This window comes from Hippoglossus hippoglossus, chromosome 7 (genome assembly GCF_009819705.1).
Source record: "Hippoglossus hippoglossus isolate fHipHip1 chromosome 7, fHipHip1.pri, whole genome shotgun sequence".
Classification (NCBI taxonomy): Eukaryota; Metazoa; Chordata; class Actinopteri; order Pleuronectiformes; family Pleuronectidae; genus Hippoglossus; species Hippoglossus hippoglossus.
Window position 1 is genome coordinate 7540341 of NC_047157.1, and position 12680 is coordinate 7553020.

At 43.2% G+C, this 12680-nt stretch overlaps 1 protein-coding gene across 9 annotated transcripts in view; it reads right to left on the reverse strand.

Moving 5' to 3' along the window:
- agrn (agrin) overlaps positions 1-767 on the reverse strand; it is a 248933-nt gene extending 248166 nt beyond the window's left edge. For 5 of the 9 annotated variants that reach the window (XM_034591670.1, XM_034591667.1, XM_034591668.1 and 2 more), the window contains exon 1: positions 363-767. In XM_034591670.1, the coding sequence (XP_034447561.1) occupies positions 363-554 (192 nt within the window). In that variant the 5' untranslated portion in view covers positions 555-767. The remainder of the gene's footprint in view (positions 1-362) is intronic. The other 4 variants (XM_034591675.1, XM_034591672.1, XM_034591671.1 and 1 more) reach the window with 2 other exon arrangements.
- Between the last annotated feature and the right edge of the window lie 11913 nt (positions 768-12680).

Consider the following 12680-nt stretch of genomic DNA (forward strand, 5'->3'; position numbering starts at 1 on the left):
GGTCGGTTAGCCCTCCCCTGTAGCTATGTAATTGGGAAGTGGAAATACAAATAAAAAAAAGCACACACCATCTATCTGTTTCTGAGGGCAAAGTGGATCCACTGTCAGTGGCCGTGAAAACGCTGCCAAGCGCTTCTGGATGGCTGAGTTTGTAAAATGTTTTTCAGGAGCTCTGACTGACTGAGAGACTTGGAACAAACAAACTTGGTGCTAATGGCTTCCGTCAGCAGCACGAGGGTGGATGCATTAAATGATAATAACCTCCAACAGTTCCACATTCACATGCTTTCCTGCAGGAAGCAGGTGTCCCTTTCCCAGAAGCGGCGGACATAGTTTCATAAAGCACTTTCAGAAGCACTCACCTTGCAAGAATAGGTGTTGTGCACCGGGTCCATGTTGATGATCTCGTCCACGGTGCCGGTCAGGACGACGTGGGCCTCCTCTTCCCGGTCCTCCAGCTCTTTCTCCGGGCAACTGGCGGTGCACAGAGCCACGAGCAGCCCCGCCAGGAGCAGCGCTGTCCGGCCGGCTCGGACTGTCCGATGGGATCCCATGGCCACCACAGAAGTAAACTTTCCTACACTTCAATTTTCTAGAGCGTCCGATAAAGAAACTCCAAACTATTTAGAATGCGTTCAAAATTTATTTTTGGTGCCTCCTTTCTAACAACTTCCCTACAGACGACCGGTGTCTCTTTCACTGTGCAGCCCTGTTCCCCGCATCCGCAGCCCGGGTTAGAAATCCCTCTCTGCCGCCGCCGGCTGGGAGACCAGGAGGGACGAGTGGAAGGAGGAGGAGGAGGAGGAGGAAGGGGCAGCTCTCTCTCCAGGAATGTAACTGCACGTCTCTCTCCCCCTCTCTTTCTTTTCCCCTCACACACACGCACACGCACACGGTGACGCTCCCGGATTTGCATGCAATCTGAATTGCTGATCCCACAAGTGAGGGTGATGTGTGTGTGCTGGGGATTGCGGTGTATCCCTGTAGAAAGTGTCTGTCCTACGCCGCCCCCAGTCGGACACACGGTGTCTCTACCTCCGGTGCCCATCATCAGCCCGTCAGCCCCCCGGACCCTGCAGAGGCACAGAGCAGGAACAGCCATTCTACATTAGATGGATGCCTAATGTGCAAGATACACAGCTTTACCTCTAGATCTAAATCCTTTAGCATTATTTGTTTTGTCATTTGTCACGTTGAACAAACGGATATATATGTGAAGTCATGGCATATTGGTCCGTTCTCCCTGCACCCCTATCCCCCAGTCTGGAAGTTCTGGTGACAAATTATATTAGGCATACTACTTTTTATTTATTAGAAATAGATTGTAGAACTATCTGCACTGTAACAAATTGGACGTTCATCTTTATTTTAACAAGAGCAGTGCCAGTTCTAAACCTGCCTGCTTGGAATAGGCTGTTTGTCTATTCCTCTTTTAAGCTACTCCAGAATTATTCCTTGTCATCAGCGAGTCATCCTACAATATACTGTCACTTTTTGTTGTTTGTGTGATGGAAATTGTGTATAGCATCACAGCAACAAAGCGAACATTGTGCTTTTACTTTGATTACAAGGTGCTAAATGGGAAGTTATCCTCTAAACGTTGCTGCCGTGACGGAGATCAGCACCCGTGAATGTCTGTGTCAGTTCAATATGGTGAAATGAAAAAGCCAATTCTTAAAATGATTTTGGATTTTATTGACCTATTATTTGACCACTGCTGTAGTTTATCCAAGGACAGAGAAGAAGACATATTCAACTCACTCTACAGATTGAAGACATGGCCTCTGCCCCCACTGACTGCTACAGAGCGCTTGTCGCCTGTTTATTCAAGTTTTTATTAATATTGAACATATCACGTGTCCAAATCGCACAAAATTTTAACACCTCACTTTCTCGGACAATATACAATACACATGCCAAGTGTGGAGTTGATAAGTTGAACGATATATGAGATATGTGTTCCACATACAGACAGACAGGCGTTTGTGGAATTAGTAGGTAGATACAAGACAGTGAAAAATGAGCGGTTAGATGGAGATACTCTTTTGAGGTTTTCTCTCATCTAGACATGTCTTTTTAGGATTTGGCCATAACAGCTTAATAAGATAGTAATACATCAATATTTACAGCTTGTTTCACTGCCCCTGAACTGACCAAAGAGTTTTATGAAACTTTAGATGAGCATTGCATTCTGTAACATCAAGGGCCCAAATATTCATGAGCTTAAAACTTGGGACTTAGATTGAAGGACCTCAGTTGGATCCTTCAGAGTGCTCTTGAAGGTACCACGGTTGTCAGAAGCCTCTTCAATTTCACTCTGATATGATTTACTGGAGGAATATAGAGAGCAGCTATACTCTGGTCCAAAGTTAAAATGTCTATATGATGTCTTGGACACATAGATTTGTAAACTGTGTTCTGTAGAACTACTGTCTGCACTCAGTGTAAAACCATCTCTGTGATTGAACACCCATGTAAACTCCACAGCTAAATAGGCAGACTCTAAACTCACGCAATGTCATGTACTATTAAAGATTCCCCTCATATCGTAAACCTTCCCATGTTTAAATCTGTAAATGCTACCATATGTCTTTTTTGTTAGAGCTCCCATTTAAGAACAGACAGTGCGTAAATTTCCACTCCTCAAAAGCTGTAATTTTAACTACCCTTCTATTCCTGGGGAAAATGACAGGCTTGGTTATGCACAGTTGCTAGAGAGGATATTTGCAGAAATTTGCTCTAGTAGGCCTCGGCTCTGACAGCTAAGTTAACCCTAATAGACAACTGTCGTTTGAATGAAAGATAATACAGTTTGTCAGTGCTTTTCGTCATTCTTCATACAGATAAGGATCATATTTGCACAAATGGGCAGAAAACACTGTTCGAATGCAATTCCTCTGTCCATATACATTATATAGTAAGAGTAATACAATTCAAATACAAATAATCCCAAATCAATAAATGGCATAATTTGTGGCATGTAAAGTCTTTGGCTGCTCCAGCGAAAGTAAATGGCAGACAGTCCTTGTGGTCTTAAAGAACATTTCTCTTGGCTTCCACATCCAAAAGAGCTTTATTTCGTAGCACTAATGACTAGTTTGAAGCAGAAAGTGCCCCCAAATTCAAAAACATTTCCAGTGCGTGTTATTATATCTTATAAATTATTCTTAATGTAGCTGCACGTTGGTCTCAGACAGGAATCACTGCTGCAACCTGCCAACAAAACCAAGCTCACTCTCAATTCACTAAATTCCTCTGTGTCTGTTTTTTGGTAGTTTTAGGTATGAATTAAAACTAGTGTTTTTGCAAAATGAAAAATGTTGTGGTATGTCAACACGCTAATTACAGTATAGTACACCAACATAAATGTATGTCCCTGTTATGTGAAAGTTACGATTCGTAATGTGACAGGTCTCAAACCATAGATCACCCAACTCTACAGTTATCGGCCTCAGCTTTAGCGTTTTAGTGTCTTTCAGCTTCCAGCTCGTTGTTTTAGTTTTCTGTCCAAGAAATTTGTCTCAGATCATAGACATACACTTAAGATGCACAAAGCGTCTCCACTTCTGCCAGAAATGAACTGTCATCTTGCACCGATGACATCATTTGAAGCCAGAGTCTGTGTAGTAGCGATCAGGGGATGGAGCCATGGTATTGAGGTCTGCTGATACGTGTGCTCGACCAATCAAAAGTCAGTCTCAGCTGTCAGGATGTATTACCAAATTTTATAGCTTCAAGGAATGAATCAAAAACTGTAGACAGTAGACAGACACTACTAGCTTCTAGTTAGAGACTAGCTGGTTAGCATCAACAGCTAGCAGCTCAAGAGCTACATATTTTCCATTAACCATTAGTGGAGACCAAAATGGAGGTAAAAGTAGAATAATAGTTGGACTTACATCTATCAGGAGACCAGAAACACCACTTCAAAAGCAAGCTAATGTTGTTGTGTGCCGGCTGCATGTGTAAGGCATGTTGTGTGTTAGCATGTTCACTGTGTCTCCTTTATGTCAATGTTGAATTTATAGCTTGTTGCTCTGCCTCTAGTGGTCTAGTGGATACTGCAGGAGACAGATGTGACACATCAAGTCTGCCACTTCCTAATCTCTCTAAACTGATCCTGGATGTGAATATGCTAACTTGTCGTCAGACGATGGCCGATGGGCTCTGAGATTGGCCACTTTCCACCAATTAGACATCCATCCATCCATCCATCCATCCATCCATCCGTTAGCTATAATGCTCATTTTTTGAGGGTGGTGGGGGGGGGCTGGAGCTAATCCCAGGTGACATTGGACAAGAGGCAGAGTACACTCTTCACAGGTCGCCAGCATATCACACACCCAGCACACAGAAACAAACAACCACTCGGTCTGACATTCATACCTGGAAAGAGACACGCACACTGCACACAGAAAGACCCTAGAAAGGCCGGCGGTCAGGTTCCCAACCTGAGCCTTCTTAAATCTAAACATGAAGAAGCTTTATATCAATTTTATTGTTGGTTCCATTACATCATTTTAACACTGAATTAGGAATATGTTACATAAACTTTGCATGTGATGACACCTGATTGATCTATGCTTTCAGCAAGTACCCCACATGAAATGTATATAATTGATAAGGAATCAACAAGTGTGGCCGCCCCACACCGAAGATCTCCACAGTCAACAAGTGCTTGTCATTGTGGGAATTGTTCTCTATAATATTGTCAAGTCTCGACTTTTAAGAAAACGTATGTTGTGATTTGAATTTGTGTATGAACCTTTAAAAAATACAAGACTGGGGTATTTTACAGATATATGTGTTAGTGTACAAAAACAGGCTGGGGGTGTAGATGGTGTTTTTAGCCTAGAAATATTTTCTGTATCAGGAAACAATCCTGAAGATAGGATCTAAACTCTGCTGCGGATTATCAGTCACGTTTCTCTGTGGATACAAAACACAATTATCGGAAGATCTCTCATAATGTGAAACTTACCAGAGCACACAAACGACGACGCCTCTCACACCTCCCCTCTTCTATTTATCTCCTGGCAGCCCTCCTCCTCCTCCTCCAAATATGTCTACACAAAAAACCCCAGAAACCAAACAAGCATTAACAAGTATTGGACTGAAAGAGGACATTTCACAGGCTGTTTGGTGAATCAAAGTGTAGACAGATACAAAATGCAGCAGCAGATAAAGAGGAGCTGGGGAGCAAAGACATCAGGCTACGCTCCCTCAGAGGGGATTTACTGACTGACAAGTAGGAGGTGTATGGAAAAATCTGGTGTATTACTTTGCGTGGACTTCTTTCTCCTGTCATAAATGTCAGTTTTACATCATATTTTTGACAAACAGACAAAGAAAGGCTATGTTAGCAGGATTTCATGACATAAAAGTCTCTTTTTTATAGTCTTGTTTGAATGATATTCACCTGTGAGCTCTGTCATACTGGACCTAGCCGTCATTTTCACAGTTCTGATGGTGATAGATGCCGACGGAGCCTTACATTACGATCTATTTCAATGGGTTAAATTTATGTTGATGGCTGACACAGAGGACCACATGGCAGCTGGAAAGAGTTGACTCTGTAGTCATCCGCGTGCCATTGGAAAGAAAGAGGGGAAACCTGAGATGCAACATTAGCAGGCAAATTGTATGCAGGGCCCGGGGGCTGCGTTACACCAAGAGGTAGCTGCAGGGCTGCACCTCAGTGCATCGTGGACAGTCTGAGAATCACTGCGCAGCTCGCTGTCGAAAAAACCAATCTTTGTGTACGTCATGTGATATCTTACAGTACGGGCCACATAAATAATGCACCACTCCTGCTGAAGTTATTCAGTGTCAAGGCCTTTTGGTTTTGTGTTTTTCAAACATCCCTCATCCTGACAGTGTCTGTTCATATCCTCTGTTTGTTACTTGTTACTCTGTGTTTTACATGGCTCTTACAGATAATGTGATAATGATAACACTCCCCTTAGCTTTACGCACACGCACACGCACACACACACACACACACACAAATTGAGACATTCCAGGGTTATCAAACAAGGCTGCTGTAGCTGCGTTTTTTCCCGAGGACAGGCCCAGTTGGCTTTATCAGGTATCAGCATGAGAACAGAGACTGAGCCTCGCCTGCCTGGCATCTATCTGCCTCGGATCACAAACTCAGTGTCCAGTTTCCAGCCTGCCCACTCTCTGCTGTCTCCCTATGCAACAGACCTGGCTGGAGGAATGATGCAGAAGAACCTATCTGGTGATGTGCTTAACTTGAAAAAAAAAAAAAAACTAAAAAGCAAGTCATTATGGTAGTTTGTGGCTGCTGTGTATACAGGTCTCTGTGAGTAATATCAGGACAAGGCATGAGATTTGAAGCATCAGTGAACTTCACATTTCAAGCCCAGACCAGGTTGTTTCCAAAACACCAAAGACAGTGCCTGAACAAAGCACCCAAGTTGGCTTGGTGCCTTGGCAACATGCCCTTGTTTTGGGAGCATCTGCATGTCTGCATTTGGATTTAGATTTGCACAAAAGTTACCCTAACTTCTCCATACTCCATGCACCTTTGCATATATAATATGTATATAATATTATATAATATTTGTGTCCATATCATTATTACCACACCGCATGCTTATACTGTTTTAAGCATAAAAAAGAGGAGGGAGGTAACTGTTGTTATACAGCAAAAGGATCGACCCAAACTCAGACTCAGGCAACACGGGTTTAGTGGAAAAGAAATGATTTCTATATAAAGGTCCGCGTCACTGAGTAGTGAAGACTGGAGAGCGGGCTGACAGGTGAGCAGGCTGTGGCAAGTGGATGGGAACTGGAGAGCAGACACGCACCAACAACGACACAGAGACACAAGGGAGGGGGAAAACAAAGGAAAAAACACTGGGGTCATGGTGACATTACATTTTTTACAAAACAGGTTTCTTTTCACCTCAGTGTGCAAAATGTGTCAAAATAAATCATTTATAAAATAATGTGATCACATTGACCCTCTGAAGGATCCCCGGATGCTCCAGGGTACTACATTGAGCTGAAAAAATAATCTGACCATGGTGTCTTCCAGTCAAACACACTTTCCCATTGATGCAATGAGCTGGGGAAAACATGAATGGGTCTGCACAGATACCTGACCTGGTGGAGTAATGGAGACGAGGAGTGCTGAAGCAAATCCAGTCAAATCACTGGATAAGAACTGAAAGGTGGAGCACTAGATTTTCTTTCTGCTTGAACATGCAATGAATAAATGCTTTGAGATTCCATTAAGAGACTGAAAGAAGGGAGGAAACCAATGTAGAATGTAGGTATAAAATAACATTGTGAAAAGGATGAACCTGTATCATGTTTCACCAATGATGTGTGTGGAGCTGCAGTTGCATGAACATTAATGAGCAGGGAGTCAGTCTGACTTTCTGACGAGAACTGGCTGAATGTGTTTTCACTGTCAGGCTGTGTGGGAAGGTTTTATACCAAGAGGAGCAGAGAGGTCAATACATGACAATTAAAATATAAATACCTGAAACCTTCCTCAGATTTATGAAACAGTGAATGTACTGACTGAATCGACTTGGAGTCTGTATCGGCTGTTGTTCATGTTAATCATCTTGGAGCGATCGTCAGTTTAACTTCCTGATTTATTGTTCTTGTCATAACGGCAGACTTTCACATTTGTTTATGTGTCTGAGAAACAGTTTCATTAAATCCTTGTTGAGCGGCATATGAATCCATATGCATTTTCATGAGAAATAGCTTCTCAATTGTGTGTTTCTGTACTTCAGGTCTTTTTTGCAGCTATTCCAGTGGGTGGCAGGCAGTGATTGACCTGGTGTTAAACTGGTGAGAAAAGCCCACTGACAAGCTGAGGTGAAAATTTGGTGTTATCCTGTGTCGGATCACAATCCTCCGACTGCAGCTCCACTTTCCCAAAACAAACAGTGGAGGGAGACGAGCTGCAGCAAACAGCCTGTGTTTTAGCTGCCTGACAGTTTGCCAGATGGCCCTCTGCTTTGTGGCGTCAAGTCCAAACAGGAGAGGTGGTTTCACACCTGGTTTTATCCCTGTGCATTTAACTGGAATGTCAGATAGTTCAATGCCTCAGGTTTTTTTCTCTCGCTCTCCAGCTTTCTCTTATATTTAGAGAGTCTGCAGATTAGACCTTTGCATGCGAACTTCGAAATGATTATTGTCAGTGTCTTTAGAAGGAACACACAGGTAAATATTCAACCCTGTGGGTGCACTGTGGTGTACTCCTTTTTCTGTCTCTCTCTCTCAGACCCAGATACGTATGTAATGTTGTTCCAAGTGTTCCTTTCCAGTACAAATGCTATCCTTAAAGCCCTTGAGGTTGTGCACCATCATTAGTATCTGTCTAATCTCATTGGATTACCATAGATAAGACTGAGTGGAAACAAGATAAAGAGGTGTCAGTGACACACACCATGTACACAGTGCTCGCTTCATTACAGATAGGGACCCAGATAAACTCCCCTCACTTCCTCATGTCACACATGGCGACGGTATTATCTCCAAGAGAAGATTTAGTGTTAAAGTATGCAACTTTCTTAACATTAACAAGGCACCTTATTCAAAATTTGTTTGATGGTACATCGAGATTTGGATTAAAGGGAATGGAGCCAATTCCATACATTTATAACTTTGGTGAGCGGGTACGATCTCCTGCAAGAAGTGTGTAACTAACTGATGGTCGCAGCTGAAATTACCAGTGTCAGGCCCAGTAATTTAAAGAGTAATGCGGAACTGGATACCAGTAAAAAATACTTGGAAGGCAGAGTTGGGTGTATTTGTTACAACGCCAGGGCTTCGGGTTAGGGAAGGATCATGGGTAATATCCACCGATCAGTTGGATTTCAGTTCAGTGAGTGGGTCCATGCAGTCAAAGCTCTGCTCTACATAGTTTGTCTTTTCTCGACATGAAAACACCTCAATCTCTCAGACAGAAGTGGGCTCTCAATTCAGGGGCTGATTGCTTTACAGCGCCGCAACTAGACTGTCCACTGGATGGATCTTTCTCGGCCTCCCAGGATTCATGTGCTTGGATGCCGAACATTTTTTCACAGATGTAATGGCGCCAGAAAGCGATGAAATGTCCAATGCTTGAGTATCACACTTCAAGTGAACCAAATTGTACACGTGTTTAAAAAATACCAAGGAACATTAAAACTTCGTCGGTGTGTCCAACTTCAGCCCTGTTGCTAGGTGACAACAATTAGGACAGGGTGAGCTGGTGACGCCAATCATGGAAAGCCTCTGCAGACCAGACCGTCTCATTTTGGTTCAGGCTTTAGCGTCTAAGCGGCCCAGGAAGGAGGCAGTCTATGTAGGCTGTGTAGACTACGTCCTCCGAAGGGTGCGGCGCCTGAATTTAGACACAGCTACAGAGCCCAACATAATGAATCACCACGTGTGGCTGCAGAGGGCGCTGTTGCTCAGTAAAAGTTACATAGTTTCAGGTTTCTTAGAAGTCAGCATCAAGGTCATGTGATAGTTTTCATTAGGCCCACAAAAAAACAAACAAAACAAAAAGGTGCAAACATTAAATTCAATATGTCAGTATTAGTTTCCTGCAAATCATTATGTTTTCTTCACAAACTGTGAAGTGGTTACTGGCCATATTGATGGAAGGGCAAGAGTGAATGATAGCCAACCTGTCTCCATTACTACTGGTCGGTTTGGAGACCTCTCCATCCATCTGCTCCTGCCCAGCCCTTGCTTGTTTATGCAGACTGGCCACAATTTACAGACGGCCATTTTGTCTAATTGAGACCATTCATTCACTCCTGGCTTGCTCTTTGGCAGGGGCGCACCAGAGTCCATTTAGGAAATGAGTCTATTGCAGACGCACAGAACCACGCCACTGCAGATGAATGGAACGATCTAAATCTGTCCGACTCATAGTGATTTAGTCGTCACCGTTGAGCTAATTTAGTATTCTGTATATGTTGGCTACTCCTGTTGCTGGATGTGTAATGAAGCCATTTTGATGTGAAACTGAATACTCTACCTCACTTTTAATGCACTATGTCATCATCTCTCGGTTTGACGTATTGAATCTCACCATAACAAAAGGATTACCTCGGAAGACAAGGGTCTGTGGTAGAAATGATGAGTAATGCCTGTGTGGAAACAGATACTGGCATCAGTGTTCATTGTTATTCTCCCTGATTAAGGACTTTTTGATGAACAAGAACTCAGTGTCAAAGGGGATTCTTATTTCCATATGCTGGCCTTAGGTTTCCCCTGCAATCTGATTCACGGATTAGCAATAGTGTTTGATCTATATGTCTCACCAAGGGAGGGAAACTTGATCAATATGTTGACTCTGCATGTGTGTGTCTGTGTGTGTGTGTGTGTGTGTGTGTGTGTGTGTGTGTGTGTGTGTGTAGCTGATCGTCCTTGTCAGGGAGCGGAGCAGCGTGCCAGAAGACAGATCAAGCACTGTTACAAGAAAGTGCAGCATCATCATGTCCTCCTTCTCTGCAGACTTCATTCCACCCAACATGGCTGTCCAGTTGCATTAGTTGATTGCACACTCCATTGTCTCTGTGCCACTTTGCACTTTTCATTAAACTAACTGTGCTGATTCAATTCCGCCACATTGTCTACTCATTGTACTTCGATTAGTGAGTGTGGACCTACCCGTATCAATCAAAAGAATATCCCAGATTACTGGTTAAGTCATTATGAAACTTGTATATAGACATTCAGTTATTGTCACTTCCTCTCTCAGACATCCAACACTGTGCAGGGACTGCTGTTGGTGCCTTTTTTTGCCTTGACGATCATGGCACTATGATTGCTCTCCCTGAAAAGGATGCATCATGATCTAGTTGGGCTTGGTGTTGGATTCATGAAATGTCTGCAGAATGGGAGGAAAGGTTTGTGGTTATAACTACATTGTTAGCCTTAGCCTTAGCCTTATTTGTACTGCATATACGTACAATAAAAGATAAATCAGTTTCAAATTATGTCACTGTCACTGCTCACAAACCTCCATGCATCTCCATGCCAGGTTATTCAGCAACCAATCCACCAGAGGGCGGCGCAGAGTCAAGAGTTTCTGACTAACAACAAACATGGCGTCAGTGGAGGACATTATGATAATGTACCTGTAAATAAAAGAAAATGTAAATGGGAGAGGTAACATCATACAGGTGCCTGTGGTTTTTTGCTAACTTGCAAAGTCTCTCCTCAAAAAGCTGAAATATCTTCTTCGTTTCCTATGGTCGTCTCGTTTGAACTATTTTGGCTACACTTACAGTGGTACTGCTCCATTTTGTGTGTTTTGTCTACAAGCATTCAGAAGACGTGCACAAATACAGACAAATTTAATGTATAGTATGGACAGATAGTTATGCCTGTTTCCGGAAAGCTATCTTTCATTGAGCATAAATGAGTGTTTAGTTACACTACACAGCAACTCCTAGCCTAAATTAGCCATTTTATTGTATTACATATGTAAAAACTACTGCAAACAAACAGGTTACTTGGTATTAACGTTAAAGCTTGCTGCAAAGTTAGTTAGTTAGTTCTAAGCTAATAAGATATATATCTACCCTTAGTCAGAAATATAATTTTCAGCTCTGCCATTTTAGATGTTTTTCCCCTTGAAGGCTCGCAAGCCCCACTTTTCACTGAATTGGGTTAATCCCCTTTAAACTACTGCAAAATCAATGTTCCAAACTTACATAACTGTAGTAGTAAATTAAAAATGTTACCTCCACCATAAATTCAGACTAGGAGAGTGCTGGGCTGTGGTATGGGATGAGAGTTGCCCCCAGCATATAGAACCAGATGCTGCCTCATGAATCCTAGCCCAAGAATCTGTGACTCACAGCAAATCCCTCCTTCTGCTCAACAAAAGGCTTTGAGAACACGTGAGGGACTGAGGAGGGAAGAAGAAAGAACATAGACAGGTTAAGTGGGAGCGGGGGGTGGGGTTAAATCATAAAGTAAAAGAGGGTAAGAGAGATGAAGGTGGGCAGGATTAGCAGATGATGGATGTTAGATGACTCAGGTGGGTAGGTATAGGAGCAGTAGGTGCAGGAGTGAGCTCACCTTTTCAATCTCCCCCCCCCACTTTCCTCCTTTAGTCTAGATGGAATGACCGGCTCCATCATGGGGGAAATATTTCAAAAGTTCAGCTGAGTGAAGAGACGAAGCAGAAAATAAACAGGAGCGAGAGCCGAGAAATCAAAGTCTTGGTCTGATGAAAGTGCACCCAACATCATGTCTGTCACTTAGCAGAGGAGGCTGGCTGCCTGTCAGGACAAGAGTCCTGGTGGGGGGGGAGCGTGCATACATTTGTGCTGCTCGAGTGGTTTTATGTATGTGCAGAAGTCAAGTGACTGTAAGTGCGTTTCATCTCCCCAAAGCACCCTCTGTCTTTCTTTGTTGTGGCAGATTGAGTGAGTCGGTGTCTCATGAGTGGATGTCTGACTTGGCCCTGCAGGCTTGAGAAAGGGAGAAAGGGCCCTTGGGGGCAAAATTGGGGACCTTAACCCCTTCTCAGTGATGTTACACCACCACATCCTTCACACACACGCACACACACACACACAGACACACACACACAGGTTTGGTCCTCTCCTTTGGTCCCCCATGAGGTCTACTGGTCCTGATAGGGTACTAAAGGTAACAAAAACGAGTACACCGACACACCGACA